The sequence below is a fragment of the Rhinoraja longicauda genome, chromosome 6 (genome assembly GCF_053455715.1).
Source record: "Rhinoraja longicauda isolate Sanriku21f chromosome 6, sRhiLon1.1, whole genome shotgun sequence".
NCBI classification, from domain to species: Eukaryota; Metazoa; Chordata; class Chondrichthyes; order Rajiformes; family Arhynchobatidae; genus Rhinoraja; species Rhinoraja longicauda.
The window spans coordinates 12,678,955-12,699,622 of NC_135958.1; the positions used below are offsets into that span (position 1 = coordinate 12,678,955).

Genomic DNA, 20,668 nt, shown 5'->3' on the forward strand with positions numbered 1-20,668 from the left:
AAACATGAAACAAATTGATGACAGCATTCTTTTATATCTTATGCCATGTATTTCTGAAAAGTATTTTCTTTATATTTTGTAATCTGGGTGACAAAATACAATATTTTTAACATTATTAAAGAACATATTAATGTCCAATTTGTCTTTGTTTTTGTTCAATTCGATTGTATCATCAGCAAAATGTAACTAACTTACATTGTTTATGTAATGTATTCATGCATATTCATGTACCATGTTAATGAGTGGGTGTTCCTTTAGCCGAGAACTCTGGGTAAATAAAGGCTGGCGCGATTCAGGCAACGAACGTGTGCGTGTACTTTATCTGTATGCCGTGCTGAACATAACAAAATTGGCGACGTGGACGGGATTGTGGAGGAGACGGTTTGTTTTGCATAGCTAGCATAGCTTTTGTACTGCTAAGTTTTAGATGCTTTGCTACACCAGAACAGGCAGGAAATCTGAGCTTGTGCAGAAAACTTTCCTCGTTCCTTTGTTTAAAAAAAAGAGAGGGACAAAATGGCGGCGTCCACGGGCTACATCGGAAGCCTGGTCATCTTTGACAAAAGTAGAGAGCCGTTCAGCTCCTATATGGAAGAGCAAACATGTTCTTCATGGCAAACAACATCACGGAGACCAGTGGTGAAGGAGAGGTTGTGGCTGCAACAAATAAAGCCGTTCGTGAACACATGAAAGCGATTCTGCTCACGGAGATTGGACCTGAAGTGTACGGCACACTCGTGAATATCCTTGCGCCCATAAAGGCAAAAGATGTGCCTTTCAGTGACATTATAAAGAAGTTGGAGGAGCACTTCAACCCAAAGCCTCTGGAAATTGCAGAAAGCTACAAATTCGGCACGAGAAACCAGAAGCAAAACGAGACAATCAGTGAGTACATTGTTGCCTTGAAAAACTTAACGTTGCACTGTAACTTTGGAACCTTTCTTGAACGCGCACTACGCGACAGATTTGTTTGTGGTCTAATGGACGAACGAATTCAGTCCAGACTCATGAGCACTCCTGATCTTACATTTGAGATAGCATGCAAGATTGCTACTACAATGGAGATGGCATCAAAGAATGCTCGCGAGTTTCGTTCACCACATACTGCAGTGGCCGTGTACACACACAAAGCAGCGCCTATGGCCAATCCAAAAGGGGCCAAACTGAAACCGAAATATGGCGGGGAGCCGAGTGCAGCCAGTTGTTATCGTTGCAACGGTACTCACCCAGCCCAATCCTGTCAGTTCAAAACAGCTAAGGGCTATAACTGCCAGAAGAAAGGCCATATCGCCTCAGCATGTCGGGCCAAGCTTAAAGTGGGAAACACACGACAACACCAGAAAAGAGTTCACAACTTAGAGATGAACCCGGATGACAATGAACTTGGGTTGTACATCATTCATGCAACTGATGTCAATAAGCCTACAACCAGCCACGACAAGGACTTTCGTATTAAACTATTGGTTAATGAACAGTTAATTGATATGTGCATTGACACGGCAGCAGACTGTTCGGTCATGAGCAAAGACCTGTACGAAACAAAGTTCTCACAGACACCATTGTCCGAGAGCAAGGTCAAGCTGAGAACCTACTCCGGCGAAGCCTTGGAGACGTGCGGACAAATGAATTGTAAAGTTCACTGCCCATCATAGTGGCCAGCTACAGAAATAAACCAACCCTCCTTGGAAAGGATTGGCTGAGTAAAATAAAATTAGACTGGAAGAACATTTTCAGCATCGATGTGTCCAAATCACGTCTTGAAAATGTCGTAAGCAAACATGCTAAAATATTTGCTGATAGTTACACGGGAATAACAGGATACTCTGCACACATTCGACTGCAGCAAGATGTGAGACCTGTGTATTGTCGACCAAGACCGGTACCATATGCGCTAAAGCAACAAGTGGAGGAAGAACTCAACAGGTTGGAGCAGAATGGAGTACTCATGAAGACAGACCAGAGCAACTGGGCAACGCCAGTTGTGGCTGTACCCAAGGCTGACAAAACTGTTCGACTATGCGGTGACTACAAAGTCACAATCAACCAAGCTGTTGACGACGAACAGTATCCTTTGCCAACCTCGCAGGATCTGTACGCAGAACTTAGCAGAGCAAGAGTCTTCACTAAGCTGGATTTGTCTCACGCTTATGCCCAACTCAATGTTGACAAAGAAAGTCAGCAGTGCTTGACCATCAACACACATAAGGGCTTGTATTCATATACAAAGCTGCCCTATGGTGTGAAATCTTCCCCGAAAATCTTTCAGTCCGTCATGGACAAAATGTTGCAAGGCATTCCGAACTGTGTGCGCAACCAGGATGATCTACTGATATTCACAGTGGGCATGGAAGAACATCTGGAGATACTCGAGCAAGTTCTCACACAATTGAACTGCCACAATGTCAAACTACGAAAGAGCAAATGTGCATTTGCACAATCAGAGGTGATCTACCTTGGACTCAAAGTAGATTCCAACGGACTGCGCCCTGTGAAGGCGAAAGTTGAAGCAATTGCAAATGCTCCAACACCCAACAATGTGTCAGAGCTACGATCATTCTTTGGGATGGCGCAGTTCTATGCACGATTCCTTCCAGATTTAGCAACCGTGCTAAAGCCACTACATCATCTGTTACAAAAGGTGAGAATTGGATGTGGGGAAAGGAACAACAACATGCATACGACATCTGCAAGAAAAACCTGACAAGTGACAAACTCCTTGTTCACTACGACACGACGCGCGAGATGAAACTTGCTTGTGATGCTTCAAGTTATGGTGTAGGTGCAGTGATTTGCCATGTAATGGATGACGGACAGGAAAAGCCTATTGCTTTTGCCTCCCGCACCCTATCACCAAGTGAGCGCAACTATGCACAGATAGAAAAGGAAGCACTCAGCATTGTGTTTGGAATCAAGAAATTCCACCAGTTTCTTCTTGGCAGACCATTCACCCTTGTGACTGATCACAAACCACTACTCATGATACTGGGTCCCAAGTCAGCTATACCTTCCATGGCGGCATCAAGGATGCAGCGCTGGGCAATTCTGTTGTCCCAGTATGACTACAAGGTGGAGTACAGAAGTTCCAAATGCAACGCAGTCGCAGATGCGTTGTCCCGTTTCCCCCTTGAGAACTCTGATGTGGGAAGCGAGAACTCAATCTACACACTGCAAGTCGTAGATGAAGACTTTCCAGTGACTGCAACAGAAATTGCAGCTGAAACGGTGAAGGACACTGTGCTGAAGAGTGTCTATGAACAGACATTGAATGGTTGGACTGAAGTCGAGAGTGGATAAACCTCGGAACTGAAGCCTTTCTATAATCGACGCCATGAATTATCATGCGAGCAGGGATGCATAAAGTGGGGTTACAGAGTGGTTGTACCAGAGTCTTTAAGAAACAAGATTATGTACGAACTTCATGCCGAACATCCTGGCATAGTAAGCATGAAATTCCACCAGTCTGAAGAAGGGTCTCGACCCGAAACGTCACCCATTCCTTCTCTCCCGAGATGCTGCCTGACCTGCTGAGTTACTCCAGCATTTTGTGAATAAATCGATTCGTACCAGCATCTGCAGTTATTTTCTTATAGTAAGCATGAAGTCAATTGCCAGAAGTTTTGTATATTGGCCTGGTATAGACGGTGACATTGAGTCACTGGTGAGCAAATGTAGTGTGTGTCAAAATTGCCAGAGTAAACCACCAAAAACACCACTGCAATCCTGGTCATGGCCAAGTAGACCGTTTCAGAGAGTTCATGTGGACTTTTGTGAAAAGGGTAATGATAATTTTTTGGTACTAGTAGATAGTCATTCCAAATGGATTGAGGCTAAGCATGTGGGATCAAGCACTACTGCTGAGCATACCATAGACGAGTTGAGATCGATTTTTGCATGTCATGGTTTACCAGAAGAACTTGTTTCTGATAACGGACCTCAGTTTCGTTCAGAACAGTTCAAAGAGTTCATGCAGCGTAACGGGGTAAAACACACACTTGTTCCCCCATACATCCAGCCTCCAATGGGGCGGCGGAAAGGTCTGTTAGAGTAGTCAAAGAGGCTCTCAAGAAACAGGTTTTGCAGGGTAGTTCAAAGCTCAGCATGAAACATCGTTTGGCTAGTTTCTTGCTGAAGTACAGAACCACACCACCTACAACTACGGGTTATTCACCTGCAGAACTGTTGATGAAGAGAAGGCTAAGAATACGCCTAAGTCTAGTTCAACCCAATTTGGCCTCGAGAGTTGAGCAAAAACAGTTAAGTCAAAAACACCACTTTGACTTCCACAAAAAGGAGAGGAACTTCAAGCCAGATGAGCAAGTTCGTGTGCTCAGTCCTCCCAACAGGTCCAGTCGAGACAAATGGGATGTTGGGAAAATAGTGGAAGTGTGCGGAACAAAAAGATACTTAGTGGATGTTGGAGACAAGATCAAAAGTGTTCATGTGGATCAAATGATTCCAGCCAAAGATGAACCAAAAACTGAGCATGAATTCCTAATCCCTGAGTATTCATCTGAAAGTGAGTTAGAAAAGACTATTGTGGTTGATACACAAAATCCAGTGAGTACAGATAAAGAAACAGACTTGTCTAGTCAAGGTCAGCGTACTAACATAGAGCCAAACAAGCCAACAGTTGAGTCTACACGTACATCTGTTACGCCTGTTGCACCTGTTACTGATAGACAATCAGGCAGGAACCGCAAACCAGTAATTAGGTTAAATTTGTAAGTTAGACACCTCACTCTACAAGTAAAACGAAAATGTGTGAATATGTAAAATAAATGTGTTATGTTTAGCATTTGAAGTTTTGTGAATATGGATAAAGGTATTGGTTTAAATCAAGTATCACAACACCAAAATTGTAACTGAGTACTTGGATTTAATACTTAAAAAAAGGGAGAGCAGTGTAATGTATTCATGCATATTCATGTGCCATGTTAATGAGTGGGTGTTCCTTTAGCCGAGAACGCTGGGTAAATAAAGGCTGGCGCGATTCAGGCAACGAACTTGTGAGTGTACTTTATCTGAATGCCGTGCTGAACATAACAGTTGTAAGTTGAGAAGGGTCTCGACCCGAAACATCACCCATTCCTTCTCTCCTGAGATGCTGCCTGACCTGCTGAGTTACTCCAGCATTTTGTGAATAAATACCTTCGATTTGTACCAGCATCTGCAGTTATTTTCTTACATTAACTTACATTGAATATATTTTTTAAAAAGGATGGATGTAATTGTTATTAATGAAAGGTAATACATTTCCTTTTCTCCAGTCCACCACAACCTTGCCTGTGACTAGAGAAGATGCAAAGATCTTTATAAAAGCTCCTGCAATCTCCTCTCTTGCCTCTCTCGATAACCTGGCACAGATCAGGTCATTGGGATTTATTCACCTTAATGCTCTTCAAGACCCCCAACACTTCCGCCTTCTTGATCTGAAACTGCCTTTACATATTGGTATTCACACTGATCTCACTGTCCTCCATATCCTTCTCCTTGGTGAAAACAGATACAAACTACTTGTTTAGCACCTCACTAAAATCCCCTAACTCCAAAGTCAAATTCCCTCTATCCATGAATGCTCCTACCTTCCCCCTAGTTACCCTCTTGGCTTTAATGAAGGTATAAAAAGCCTTGATATTTTCTTTGGTCTGACTCGCCAAATCTATTTCATGGCCACTTTTTGCCTTTCTAATTACCTGCTTGAATTCTTCCTTACTTTATATTTCTCAAAGGCCCTGTCCATTTTCATTTTCTTAAAGCTCGCTTATGCTTCCTTTTTCTTTTTGATCAAATTTTAAACGTTTTTGCCTATCCCTCCTTCTGAAGGGTGGCACGCTGGCGTAGTGGGTAGAGTTGCTGCTTTACAGCGCCAGAGACCCAGGTTTGATCCTGACTACGGAGTTTGTACGTTCTCTTCGTGACCTGCATGGGTTTTCTCCAGGATCTCCGGTTTCCTCCCACCTTCCAAAGATGTACAGGTTTGTAGGTGAATTAGTTTAGTATAATTGTAAAATTGTCCTTAGTGTGTGTAAGATAGTGCTAGCTAATGGGGATCGCTATTCGGCACGGACTCGTTGGGCCGATGGGCCTGTTTCCGCGCTGTATCTTTAAACTAAACTAAACTAAAACTAATCAACTGGTCTTTAAACGACTCCCATATATCAGATATGGACTTCCCCAATAACAACTGCTCTTAATTTACCCTCCCGACCTCCTGCCTAATATCTTTATAATTTGCAGTATTCCTATTTAGTACCTTCCTACAAGGTCCAGACATCCCTGTTCAAAACAATCTGAAACCTTCTGGAGTTCTGAACACCATCCCCAAAATGTTCTTCCATTGAAATACCAGTCACCTTGCCAGGCCCATTTCCCAACATAAGGTTCAGTATTTTCTCTTCTCAGGTTGCACTATCCACATACTGTTTCACAAAATCCTCAGATACACTGAACAAATTCTGCTCCATCTAAGCCTTTGAAGCTAGCAAGTCCAAGTCAAAATTGAAAAGCTAAAGTCACCCTCTAAGAAAACCCTGTTCCTTTGATATCTTTCGGTAATCTGTCTGCATATATGTTGCTGTATCCCTCGCTGGCATTTGGGAGCACAATCACATTAGAGTGCTTGCACCTTTCCTAGTTTTGTGCTAGATTCTAGCCATGTCACTTCAATAGACAGATTCTCCAATCTGTCCTCTTTGAGGGCCGCCATGACATTCTCCCTGATTAATATAGCAACACCACCACCTTATTTCATCACATCTGAAACATCAAAATCCCAGATCATTGAGTTGCCCACTGTGTCTGTCTCACTACATTTCCACAACATCAAAGTCGCAAGCTTTGATCCAGGCTTTAAGTTCATCTGCTTTCCCCACAATACTTGCATTTAAATAAACACACTCCAGCCCATCAGCTTCACCACATTCCCTCACCTGTCCCTGTCTCCTTCCTTTGAGATTTACTGGTCCTAACCTCTACTTCCCATCCCATACACTGGAATTTAGAAGGATGAGGGGGGATCTTATTGAAACATATAAGATAATTAGGGGGTTGGACACATTAGAGGCAGGAAACATGTTCCCAATGTTGGGGGAGTCCAGAACAAGGGGCCACAGTTTAAGAATAAGGGGTAGGCCATTTAGAACGGAGATGAGGAAGAACTTTTTCAGTCAGAGAGTGGTGAAGGTGTGGAATTCTCTGCCTCAGAAGGCAGTGGAGGCCAGTTCGTTGGATGCTTTCAAGAAAGAGCTGGATAGAGCTCTTAAGGATAGCGGAGTGAGGGGGTATGGGGAGAAGGCAGGAACGGGGTACTGATTGAGAGTGATCAGCCATGATCACATTGAATGGCGGTGCTGGCTCGAAGGGCTGAATGGCCTACTCCTGCACCTATTGTCTATTGTCTATTGTCTATTACTCTGGTTCCCACCTCCATGCCTCGTTTAAACCCTCCCAAATACCACCAGCGAACAACTCTGTAATGGTATTGGTATTCCCTCCAGTTCAAGTCGAGGTCACTTGTACAGGTCATCTCTGCCCAGAAGGTCTAAATGGTTGAAAAAATTAAAAATCCTGCCCCCTGCACCAACTCTTGAGCCATGTGTTCATCAGTCCTATCTTCCAATTCCTACCCTCACCAGCTCATGGCATTGGGTGTAATTCGGAGATTACTACCCTTGAGATCCTGCTTATAAATCTTTTGCCCAATTCCCTATATTCACTCCACAGGACCTCATGCCTTTTCCTACTCATGTCATTCGTGCCAATGTGCACAATGACTTCTGGCTGTTTGCCCTCTCCATTGAGAATGTTCTGCAGCTGCTCGGATATATCCTGGACCCTGGCACCAGGGAGGTAACACAGAATCCTGGAGTATTGTTTGCTGCCACAGAATCTCCTGTCTGTCCCCTGAACTAATGAGTTTCCTATCACTATGAATCTACTCGACTGTTCTCGTCCCCGCTGTACTTCAGAGCCAGGCCCAGCACCATAAACCTGACTACAGCTGCTGCTCTCCCCTGAGCAGTCATCCCTCCAACAGTATCCAAAGGCACAGTAGTACTGTCAAGGGGAATGCCCCCAGGGCATTCCTGCTCTCTCTCCTGCCATTCCTGGTGGTCACCAATCTACTTTCTGCCTGTACTTAGGCGTGACCATCTCACTATCACTATCTATGTCACACTCGCACTCTAGTAACCAGATAATTTAGAGGACATCCAACCGCAGTTCTGTTTCCATATTATATGGTCTGTAATGAGCTGCAGTTGAACATATTTCCTGTAGGTGTCATCCTCATGATCACTGGAAGTCCCCCTGTCGGGGTGTCAGAGGTTATGGGGAGAAAGCAGGAGAATGGGGTTAGGAGGGAGAGATAGATCAGCCGTGATTAAATGGCAGAGTAGACTTGATGGGCCGAATGGCCTAATTCTACTCCTATTCCTTATGACTTGGTCACGTGTGACTGCGCCTAACGGCTGCGGCTCTCTGGCAGTCTGTTTGTCTTTTTTTCTTTTTTTTCTTTGTGTCGGTGTTGGGATGGTTTTTGTTTCTGTTTTTGGCTGTGTATGTGTGGGTGTGGGGGTAGGGGGGAAACCTTTCTTTTATTAGGTCTCTTCCCCGGGGCGCAGCTCGGCCGCGGGACCTTCCATTGGCCGCGCGGCTCGGCCCGGCCGCTGGACTTAACATCGCCGGCGCGGCTCGGCCGCGGGACCTAACAGTGCCCGGTACGGCCGTGGGACGGTTCAACGCTCGGTGCGGCTTAGCCACGGGGCCTTCCATCGCCCGGTGCGGCTCGGCCGCGGACGGTTCAGCGCCCGGCGCGGCCGCGGGGCCTTCCATCGCCCGGCGCGGCTCGGCTGAGGGACTTAACATCGCCGGCGCGGCTCGGCTGCGGGACGTTTCAGTGCCCTGTGCGGCTCGGCCGCGGGACTTAGCAGCGGCCGCGGGGCCTTCCATCGCCCGGCGCGGCTCGGCCGCTGGACTTAACATCGCCCGGTGTGGCCACGGGACGTTTCGGTGCCCGGGGCGGCTCGGCCGCGGGGGCTGTGCGTGTCGTTTGCCTCGGTAGGGGTCGAGCTGCCTGTCCGTGGGTGCGGGGGGAAGAGAGTGGAAGTTTTGTTGCCTTCCATCACAGTGAGGGGGTGTTTGGAGTCACTGTGATGGATGTTTGTGTTGGGGTCGTGTGTCCTGTGTTCTTTTCTTTTTTGCCGTGTCTTGTGACTGCTGAAATTTCGTTCGGTATTTATACCGAATGACAATAAAGTTCTGTTATACTGTTATATACTGTTATACTTCCAACATCCTGCAGGAGGAGCATTCCACTCTCTGACTTGTCATCTCTACTAAGCCAATAAAAAAAACACACAAAAATAGACCGTACCTGACCTGCCGTCAATAACGCCTTTCAAAAGACATTTGGACAGTACGCGGACGGGGAAACGTTAAGAGGGTAATGACCAATGCGTGCAGATGGGACTCGTTTAGAATGGGCATCTGTTCTGTTTCAGGGTCGACCGCCCTGATTCCACGTTGTGTTGTTCCGATTCTCAAATAATCTGATTTGTCAAAATGTGTGAGCCTTGGTTAAAAACATTGATCTATTGTAGATTCCCTCCCACAACAGATGCTGCCTGACCCGCTGGGTTGCTCCAGCATTTTGGGGTTTTCCACAGTTTCACATGTCTTCCCCTGAATTTCATTTCAATCAAGCCGCCTTTAAGTCTTATTCTTCCACACTTTCAGGGAATGTATTTTGTGTCCGAAACACTATTTGTGTAAAGTCACTTGATCTTAGGCCCCCTCGGTCATGGCTGACCATGATTGATGCATCCTAGTTGGCTGCTTGCTCCACACCTCGGCTAGAGCAGCGTCACTTGTGGCTGAAGAGACCAATGCGGGAGTGACAGTCTCTGTCGCAAAGGTCACATATGTGTGTGGTCTCTGGACTGTTGAAGTTGCTGCACTCCTTTCTGCGTGCCCGCTTGTCTGCTGCTGCGTTCATCAGTTTCTCTTCCCCCGTTTTGAGATGTTGGTTCAGGGTACCTCTCCACCTTTTACGGTCAGCTGCAAGGCTCTCCCAGGACTCCACATCGATGTCGAGCGCCTTCAAATCTCTCTTGCAGCGTAACATAAATATAGCAAATTAAAGTCACTTAAATATAGCAAAATTGTTGGTTGGTCAAACCCCATGCAATCTCGTGTGTATGCGATGGCATAGTGTCAGCTTTGAGCTTATAAGGGTTAATATTGTTCAAGCCTGTTGCGTTAATGGTCCATAATGAAGGCTCGTTTGCCATTGTGAATTCCCACGGAGAAAGATGTGACAGGAAGTGGGCGGTTTATGCATAGAAAAGAGATGTTGCCATTCTTGGACACAACATCTCTGCGTCTTGAACGATGATGGAGATTATGCGTCCATGCGCTATTATCGGGTCGAGCAACGGCAGGTAGTATGTGAGTATAGTATTGTTTTATTTCCAACATTAAAGGTAGGCTGTGTTTCCGAATAGGAATTTAGCAGAATTTCAGTTTTGGGGCGATGAAGGCATGACGCTGACTGCTTCACTAAATGCAAGTTTGTAACATTACAACGAGGCCTAAGATTGCTTGATGTCTGGCTGCTACGGGCCTCTACAGATCCCTGAGCTATGGGCACCGTCTGGATGTTGTTTGTTGTTAATCATCTGAGCTAATGAACAGCATGCCACCTGCAGTAGCTACTATCTACCTCATTGGAGAGTTACGGAATATCATTGATCTGACTTTACTGGACTTCATCTTGCACTAAACATCATTCACACTATTCCCTTTATCATGCATCTACACACAGTATGGATAGCTCGATTGGAATCTTTCCACCGACTGGTTACCATGCAGCAAAGGCATTTCACTGTACATTGGCACGTGTGGCAATAAACTAAACTAGCCATCAACTTTGGAAAACCTGCATGTCCATCAGTGCTCACTGAAACATGTACCAACCTCTAAAACATTCTGTCCCTCTTTGATAACTTTGTATTTTGTAATAATACCTACTGACTATGCTTATAATGAACATCTATCTAGATGAGGAAACTGGTACTAGCCCTGATCATGGGGCAAAGATGTCACTGATCACATAAGGCAACTGTTGCAAAAACTTCACAATGGATTCTTCAATATATTTGCTCCTCATTTGTCCCGCTCATTCCTGAAATTAACCTTGTTAAATCCTTTCATTCATCAAATCAACTGGAGATTAATTAACCTGTCTTCAACAATGGGATGGCAGTGGAGAGAGTCAGTACCTTCAAGTTCCTGGTCGTACATATCTCTGAAGATCTGTCCTGGGCCCAGCACATTGATGTAGTCACAAAGGAAGTCATCAACTTCTCTACTTCGACAAATACACTATCATCGAAGAGATCTACAGGAGGTGCTGTCTCATAAAGGCAGCTAATATCACCAAAGACCAACAACGTCCTGGGCATCCTCCCATCTCGCTACTACCATCGGGAAAAAGATGCAGGAACCTTAAAACCTGACCTCCAGGTTCAAAATTTGTTTTCTTCCCCTGATAACCATTAGGGTCTTGAACACTGCACTACCTCAGCAACTGTGATCTATTGTTGACTTTCTTTTGGTTGGTCGGCTTCCATTTCAATCATTTGTGTCTGAATGTTGCTTGATTTCTGCCTGTTGAGAATATCTTTGTTATATGAGAATGATAGATTGAGGAGGCTTGACACAGATTATAATGTAGACACTTAACATAGTTGGGTTAAGCTGGCCAATTGCTTTTGGTGAAGAGATCTTGTGTGCAGGAACACAATGGCACTGTATTTTTCTCCCTCAATAGACGCTAGTTCTAAACGGGTATGGAATAGCAAGAATGAAGGGAAAGAATGTTTACAAAAAGCAGGAAGAAGTATCTACACCCAGCAAAATCCTAAAGGGATTGGGCAGAAAGAGGCCACAGACCTCTAACCTTAAAGTCGATCTATAAAAGTGCTGGAGGCGTAATACAACTAAAAATTGCCACTGCTATGTATCAACAATTTTCTCCACAGCTGCAATGTTAAATATTCTACAATGTTAAATAGGAAAGAAATTTGACCAAGGGAAATGCTTATCCTTCACACCCACTGTACTTGAAAGGGCGCAGGAAGGAACAGCAGATGCTGGTTATACACTGAAGATAGACATAAAATGCTGGAGTAACTCAGCGGACCAGGAGCATCTCTAGAGAGAAGGAATGGGTGACGTTTCCGGGTGAAGACCCTTCACTATTAAATTCCTATTTGATGTAAAGTTTGCGTTTCAAATTAATGGAAGTTTTCTTTGAAATGTGATATATTTGAATGTCAACTACAATTGAATGTTTATTTATATAAGGAAAGAAAAGCACAGCAATTCCATTCAACAATGGAAATTCAGCGATTGCCTTGCATGTGGCGAACCTAGTGGCCTAGAGAGGCTGGTTAGGATCAAGCCTGCTGCCAGGGATCTTTCACAGGAGGGAGGTCAAAGCTCCACAGAAGGGGCTTGGAATGATAGGCAGGAAAAGGCTTGGTATCCAAGACCCATCTTTAAAGTGTACACAGTGACCTGTTGATTTCTCAGGAACTCAATTGCGCACACACAATGTGAAAACTAAGTAGGGAGAATAAAGAGGGACAAATTCATTAAATAAACAATACCATTTATTTGGTTCAGTACAAAATAGCTTTCGACAACAGCAGTGTAAAAATATGTGAAAATAAAAACAATATATTAAAATTGTTAAGTGAAAGTGCATGAAATAGTGCAAATAATATTCCATGTTAACACTGCATGTGCAGAATCAAGTGAAACTGTCCATTTAGTTGGGTAGGACAGGAATGGGTTCCACTTTAAGGTTGGAATCTTAACTTAAATTTGGAAGATCTCCCAGTGTTATGGAGCATTGCTGTAAACCGAGAAGAAATGTAATCTTGAGTCTCGTTCCCGAAGGCTCTGTGCTCTCCCCTTGAGAATATTGTTCTTCCACAATCTGCGGGCATAGGACAGGAATAATTGGTTAATGACCAAGTTCAGCTCAGTCTGACCCACAGCATTGTAAAGCAATAGACCTCAGTGCCATAGGCATATCCCGATTCAGACCCTCGTGAAATGGGCTGGAGAAAAAAAAATGCAAGCTTTGAACATTAACAGAGCAAAAAACAAACTGCTGCATGAAATCAGCGGGTCGAGCAGCATCTGTGCAGGAGGAAGGAATTAGGCCAATATTTCAGATTAAGACCCTGAACATTTACCATTAGTAATACTAACTATAAGACATTACTGCAATTGGGAAACTTTTGAAATGAAGCTTTGAATTTATTGTGGATTGGGTTAAATTGAATTGAATAAGTTTATTGGCCAAGTATGTACACATACACGGAATGTGCCTTGGCGGTCCGCTTGCAAGTAACACGAACATACAATAAACAATTAAGAATAAAGCATAAAACATTAAGAATAAAACATCATAGTTTAAACATGTGAATGAAATAAACCAGAGCAAAAAGAAGCTACAGACTTTTGGTTATTGAGTAGAACATCACTCGTGGAAAAAAGCTGTTTTTATGTCTGGCTGTGGCTGCTTTGACAGTCCGGAGTCGCCTTCCAGAGGGAAGTGCTTCAAAGAGTTTGTGGCCAGGGTGAGAGGGGTCAGAGATGATCTTGCCCGCTCGTTTCCTGGCCCTTACAGTGTACAGTTCATCAATGGGGGAAGGTTGCAGCCAACAACCTTCTCAGCTGATCGAACGATTCGTTGCAGCCTCTGGATGTCGTGCTTGGTGGCTGAGCCAAACCAGACCATGATGGAGAAGGTGAGGACAGACTCTACGATGGCAGTATAGAATTGGACCATCATTGCCTGTGGCAGATTGTGTTTCCTCAGCTGCTGCAGGAAGTACATCCTCTGTTGGGCCTTTTTGACTGTGGAGTCGATGGTGGCCCCCCCCATTTAAGGTCCTTGGAGAAGATGGTTCCATGGAACTTAAATGACTCCACAGATGTGACTGTGGTGTTGTTGATGGTGAGTGGGGGGAGGGGGGCTCTCCTAAAGTCTACTATCAATTCCACTGTCTTAAGAGCATTAAGCTCCAGGTTGCTACGAAGGACCAGGATGCCAGCTGTGTCACTTCCTGTCTGTAGGCAGATTCCTCCCCACCCTGGATCAGACCAATCAGTCCAGTTAAATTGGGTCAATGATGAGAAGTGTGGAGAGTGAGGGATAATTTCCCCTCAAATGACTTCTCGGCATTGGCATCCAGTGACCTAGGATGGACCATGATTGTAATGAATAATGAAGCAGGTACTTGAAAAGTAGCTTTAGCTCAATGAAAACTGAAATTACAGTTATGGGTGGAATACTGAGATTTATTAGCGATGGTGTCATAACTGGAGGTCCTCAACCACAATCTCACGTTTAATCAACTGGAACAATGGAATGTTTGAGAGGCTTTACGATGGGCACATGGATATGGAGGGACATGGATCAAGTACAACAGATGAGATTGGTTTATCTTGGCATCATGTTCGGCACAGACGTTGTGGGCTGAAGGGCCTGTTCTTGAGCTATACTGTTCCATATTCTATGTTCAGGCCGCTGAGAATGAAGGGGGACCAGGCATGGGCTATCTAATGCCACATGCAGCAGCAGGCAGAAACTGGACTGTTCGATGAACTTTTGTAACTTTGTCGACACCAGAAATCTGGCAACACTTGTGTACTGCGTAGGTAAAGTCTGCTATATTATTTTACCGGGTTGTGGAAAAGCTCAGGGTCCTGATAACATCCCCCCAGATTTCCTGAAACACTGGAATGCCTGGCCTGGCTCCGTGAGTTTTACTTCTCTTGCCTCATTGGTCAGTCCATTCCGAAGATCTGGCGGAAAGCCACCGTCATTGCGCTACCAAAACCAACCAAGCCTGCGGACGACCCAAGGAACTACCGGCCCATCTCAGTCCTCTGTATCCCGTAGTAGCTCCTCGAACGGCTTCTCCTGGCCCGGCTCGATCCAATCGTTGACCCTCAACTACCCGCTGAACGAGCCGGATTTCGGCGTGGACGCTGCACCACCCACCAAATAGTCAAGCTGACCAATGACATCGAAGACAGTTTCGAAAAGGGTGACAAGACGGGCATCACACTGGTGGACCTCACCGCCGCTTATGATTCTGTGTGGCACCGGGGCTTGATCTTGAAGCTCCTCCGAACCATCCCTGATCGCCATTTAGTGCGGCTCCTTGCCAACATCCTTGCCAACCGCAGTTTTGTACTCAAGACCAATGACGGACAATCAAGCCGACTGCGATGCCTAAGAAACGGAGTCCCCCAAGGCTCGGTACTGGCCCCCATGTTCTTCAATCTTTATATCAGCGATCTGCCACGCACGACCTCGCGCAAGTATGGATACACAGATGACTTGGCCCTACTGCACTCGGACAAGAGCTGGTCAAATGTTAAGGATGTGCTCTCGGCGGATATGGAACTTGTCGCGGGCTACCTTAAGACCTGAGACTAAAACTGAGTGTGGCAAAAACCACCACAACGGCCTTTCACCTGAACAACAAGGAAGCTCAGCGCCAGCTAACCGTCACCCTCAATGGGTCACCCCTACCCTACAACCCATTTCCTATATACCTCGGGGTGAAACTAGATCGGCAGCTGACCTACAAGCAACACCTTGAAGCTCTCCGTGCTAAAGTCTCGGCACGGAACAAACTCCTATGATGCTTGGCCGGAATCGTCATGGGGCGCCAGGACATCTACTCTTCGAACCAGTGCTCTTGCACTCGTGTACAGTGCCGCTGAGTACGCCGCCCCAGCATGGTGCCGCAGCGCTCATACCAGCAAGCTAGATGCCACCCTCAACGACACCATGCGGATCATCACTGGCTGCCGACGCCCTACTCCGACGGATCTCCTGCCGGTGCTCGCAGGTTCTTCACTGCTGTGCAAGGCCCCATCGGATGCCAAACATCCTTTGCACCACCTCGACCAGGATTCACAGCAACTGGGACCTCAACGCCTGTCATCTTGTCACCCTTTCTCCCACCATGCAGCGCCCCTCTGTGGCTCCGGTTTCAACATACGAGGAGCATGGAGAACCAGCTGGGAACAGACATCGCGACCTCCTCAATTCACTGTCGCATCGAACACCACAGCCCCACCCGGCTCGGACATGCCCTGCAAAGAGTGGGTCGCCCTGAACCGGCTCCGCACAGGGGTCAGCCGGTTCAACACCAACATGCATCGTTGGGGGTTGCGTCCATCAGCAGCCTGCGTGTGTGGAGCAGACCAGCAAACAGCGCAGCACGTCATTTTCAACTGCACTGTCCTCCATCCCCCTGGTGGAGGGGTAGACCTCACGGCCCTTGACAACACCACATTGCACTGGCTACAGCGTCTGGAGGGTGTTACATAATTTCTGCTGCCTCAAACGCAAGAAGTAGTCCGGGTTGTATGCAAAACAAAGCATTTCATTACCTAGGTACATGTGACAACAAAGTATCATTGAATCATTGAACTCTCAGGGCTACATGTCCCACTGGTGCAGGAGACACTTTATAACATGAACTTCCATCCAAAACTTACCGTATGACCTCAATCGAGGAACACTGCCAAAGCCTCGCTGCCAGCTTCTCGGCTCCAGCTGACGTGATGTTGTTCCCTTCCAGGCTGCGGAAAAAGGGGGAAATGTTACCGAGGATACCATCCATGTCTGAACAGCAACTGAGGGCCCGCACGTGCCAAAAATGAGAATGGTCTTTTGTGAAGGCAGCTGAGAGAGCCTCTTGATTCGATTGCCAAGATTTGATGGGAATGTAACCCGTCTAAACACTATTCAATGGGGTGGGCTTTTTTGTACAAACAGCAGCAGGCAAGCAGATAGCCAAATGTAAAATTGCTCAAAGGGCCAAGGCATCAACGCATTCAGAATCCAAACCTAAATCAAAGGTTATGGTGTTGAAAATGGGATTGCAATCTAGTTCGGCGCACCAATATTTTTTCAGGATATACTGACCGATTTAATTCACATATATACTTTAATTCACATAAAAACTTTAATTCATATATATACTTTATTCTGCTTATTTGCAGAGTACTTGATGCATTGTGGTTGCCTATTGTACCTGCGCAGGTCCAAGAATGTCTTACGTTTTGATCCAAAGGTTTAGGTGGATCAGGTCGTAGAGGAACTGGCTTCCTTGTTGTCCTCTTGGCCATTGCCTTTTTTTCCTATGGCTACATTCCCATATTGATTTCTTCCTCTCTTCTTCACCAACTCTACTCCCAGGTCCCGAGCATGTCCTTTCAAACAGGTCACCTTTACCTCAAATCTGCACGGACAATGTAGCTATGTCCAGAAAGCAGCCTTTAGATATAATTAGGTCCAACTCTTTTGGAGACCGGAGTACCCAGAGGAAACCCACACGGTCATAAGGAGAACATGCAAACTCCACACAGACGGCACCCGAGGTCAGGGTCGAACCGGGGTCTCTGGCAGTGTGAGGCTTGCCTTCTAGATGTAGAGGGCCTGCCCATTGGGGGCAGTGCAATAATAAGGCTCTGTTCCCAACATATCTCCCCACCCACCATCAAAGTTTCGAGCAGTACTTAACCAGCTGGAAATGCTGTCATTGATTTTTACAGTGTTTCAACGTCTCTAACATTGAGAGACATTTAAAAATATTGAGTGAATAAATTACACAATAGGTGGTAAAATGTTAGGATCAAGCAAAATAGTTTAAATACAACTATTTTTCCGCTTTAACTTCTAATCCCCGTGGAAACCAATGGACGCTGGGCTAAAGAAGAGATTCCCTCACATTATGCAGCAAAAATGGACTCTCATATTCAATAGTTTATGTGACAAACTGACTTCCCAGGAACCCACGCAGAGCCCCACCAACGTTATTTGTCACAGGACCTTGATGTTGTACTCACTCTAGGTTTTTTAAACACCGCATTCGGGGCAGAATCTCGGCCAGCCAGGCTGCCCCCTCGTCACTGATGTTATTCCAGGACAAGCTGCAAAGAAGAGCAGGACAAAAAAATGATCAGCTTTATATTTTCGCGAACATCTTCCTTCAGGATCTGTCATAACGTTGCAGGATGCACTGTCTGCAGCCTTCTCCGAGCAATGGGAGTGATCTGGAGCTTGTATCTCTGCTCCAAGTAGAAGGCAGTGTTTCAATATCTTTTATCCTTCAGAGAAATTTCAAGTAACAACGTTCGTGCAAGATTTGCACGGAAAACTTGCTGAATTAACACCACAGGCCTGCTCTTCCCTCGATCTTGTAGATCCATTTGCATTCCCAAGGCCCTGCTTCTCAAAAGATTACATGGGTTGAGGTCACATTGTGAGTTGTGATACACTAAAGTCTATGGCCCTAGGCTCTTGTTTTAACTTTTCCGAATGGAACACAACTTAATCCCTTAGAAAGATATTCTCTGTGTGCAAAACTACTCATTGTTCCAAAAAACAAATAAAACTCTCGTCTTTTTTCCCTACCATGAACTATATTTGTAAACCTTGTCTCCAAAAAGCACGAGATGAACCATGGACCTCTTGGTCATTGAGATTGAAACTTCTGAATCAGTTGCCATCCTTCCCCCCAATGCACCCGATCAAACCTCCTCTCAGGTTTACTCCATTCCTAATGGTGAGCTGAAGGGCCTGTTTCAATGCTGTGACTGGACAAGGCAATACTGCAGTCTCTCTCTTAATGGCCAGGCATGCTAGTTGGTGGGTGAATTGGCCCTTGACATATTACCACATTGCCCTTCGTGTGTGGGGGACTGGAAAAGTCGGGGGTGGGGGGGGGGGGGGGGAGTGGCTGATGGGAACGAGGGAAGAATATAACAGGATTAGGAAGGAACTGCAGATGCTGGTTATTGAAGATAACCGCAAAATGCTGGAATAACTCAGCGGGACACGCAGCATCTCTGGAGAAAAGGAACGGGTGACGTTTTGGGTCAAGACCCTTCTTCAGGATTAATGTTGGGTCAGTGTAAATTGGTGATGCTCGACATAGACTCGGTGGGCTGAGGAGCCTGCTTCCATATTGTATAACTCTCTCTCTGTGCCACATCCCTTATGTAAGTAATGCATAAATTGTGGCGGGATGTATTAGGCACATTGCCCATGTGGTCAGGAAATGTAAAACCGAACATCAGTCCAAATGAGAAACATACATTTGGACCACATCCGGAGGCTGCAACGGATCGTTCGCACTGCTGAGAAGGTTGTTGGCTGCAACCTTCCCCCCCATTGACGAACTGTACACTGCAAGGGCCAGGAAGCGAGCGGGCAAGATCATCTCTGACCCCTCTCACCCTGGCCACAATCTATTTGAAGCACTTCCCTCCGGACTGTCAAAGCAGCCACAGCCAGACATAAAAACACCTTTTTTCCACGAGTGATAGTTCTACTCAATAACCAAAGTCTGTAGTCTCTTTTTTGCTCTGGTTTATTTTCACCCACATGTTTAGACCGTAATGTTGTATCCTTATTGTTTTGATGTGGTTATGCTTTATTCTTAATTGTTAACTGTATGTTTGTGTTGTCATTTCTGTGCGGAGCACCACGGCACATTCCTTGTATATGCATACTTGGCCAATAAACTTATTCATTCATTCATTCATTCAACCCCTATAAGGGAGATCGACTCAAAATGCTGGAATAACTCAGCAGGTCAAGAAGCCTGAGGAAGAGTTCAGACCCAAAACATCACCTATTTCTTTACCCCAGAGATGCTGCCTGACCTGTTGAGTTACTCAAGCATTTTGTGCCTATCTTCAGTACAAACCAGCATTTGCAGTTCTTTCCTGCACAACCCCTATAAGGAGACTGAAGAAAGAATGACGAGCCTTTCCTATTGTTTATGGCAGCTTGACTCTGATTCTAGCATGGCACTGGAGAATGGGATGAGCTGTACAGATGGACATCTTTGGTGTCATTGACTTTATCAATGAAAGTCTGGCTCATAAATCACTCTGCCAGCGAGGAATTGGAAAATGACCATCAGTCCAACATTTCCTTTTACAGATTATGGTCAACTGTTAAAGCAGAGCTTGGGGAATGGGTGAATCACATATTTGTAGAGATTAATCTTATAGAGGTTTATTAAATCACGAGAGGAATAGATCGGGTAGATGCACAGAGTCCCTTGCCCACAGTGGGGAAATCGAGAACCAGAGGGCATTCTGTAGATTTAAGTCGAAGGGGGAAAGATTTTATAGGAATCTGAGGGGTAACTTTTTCACCCAAAGGGTGGTGGGTGTGTGGAATGAGCTACCGGAGGAGGTAGTCGAGTCAGGGACTATCGCAACATTTAAGAAGCAATTAGATAGGTACATGAATAGGACAGGGTTTGGAGGGATATGGGCCAAACACAGGCAAGTGGACTAGTGTAGATGGGATGTTGGTTGGTATGGGCAAGTTGGGCCGAAGGGCCTGTTTCCATATTGTATGACTCTATTAATTCAAATTGACGCAGCTTGTTTCAAATGATGTGCGGCACGGACACTTTATGGCAGCAGGGAGGTTAGCACCTAAAACGAAAATATAGCCTGCTCCACCACGACCAAACTCAGAGAAGAGAGGAAGCTCGTTAGCTTTTTTAACAATGGTTCATTCTAAACAAAATTAGAAAATGTGAAT

The 20,668-nt window shown here is 45.5% G+C and overlaps 1 protein-coding gene across 7 annotated transcripts in view; it reads right to left on the minus strand.

Moving 5' to 3' along the window:
* Positions 1–12,782: 12,782 nt before the first annotated feature.
* The window catches only part of nlrc5 (NLR family, CARD domain containing 5), a 123,491-nt gene continuing 115,605 nt past the window's right edge, over positions 12,783–20,668 (minus strand). For all 7 annotated transcript variants that reach the window (XM_078401661.1, XM_078401663.1, XM_078401666.1 and 4 more), the window contains 3 exons: positions 17,950–18,033; positions 16,597–16,680; positions 12,783–13,003 (listed from right to left, as the gene is read on the minus strand). In XM_078401661.1, coding sequence (XP_078257787.1) covers positions 12,907–13,003; positions 16,597–16,680; positions 17,950–18,033 — 265 coding nt within the window. In that variant the 3' untranslated portion in view covers positions 12,783–12,906. The remainder of the gene's footprint in view (positions 13,004–16,596; positions 16,681–17,949; positions 18,034–20,668) is intronic.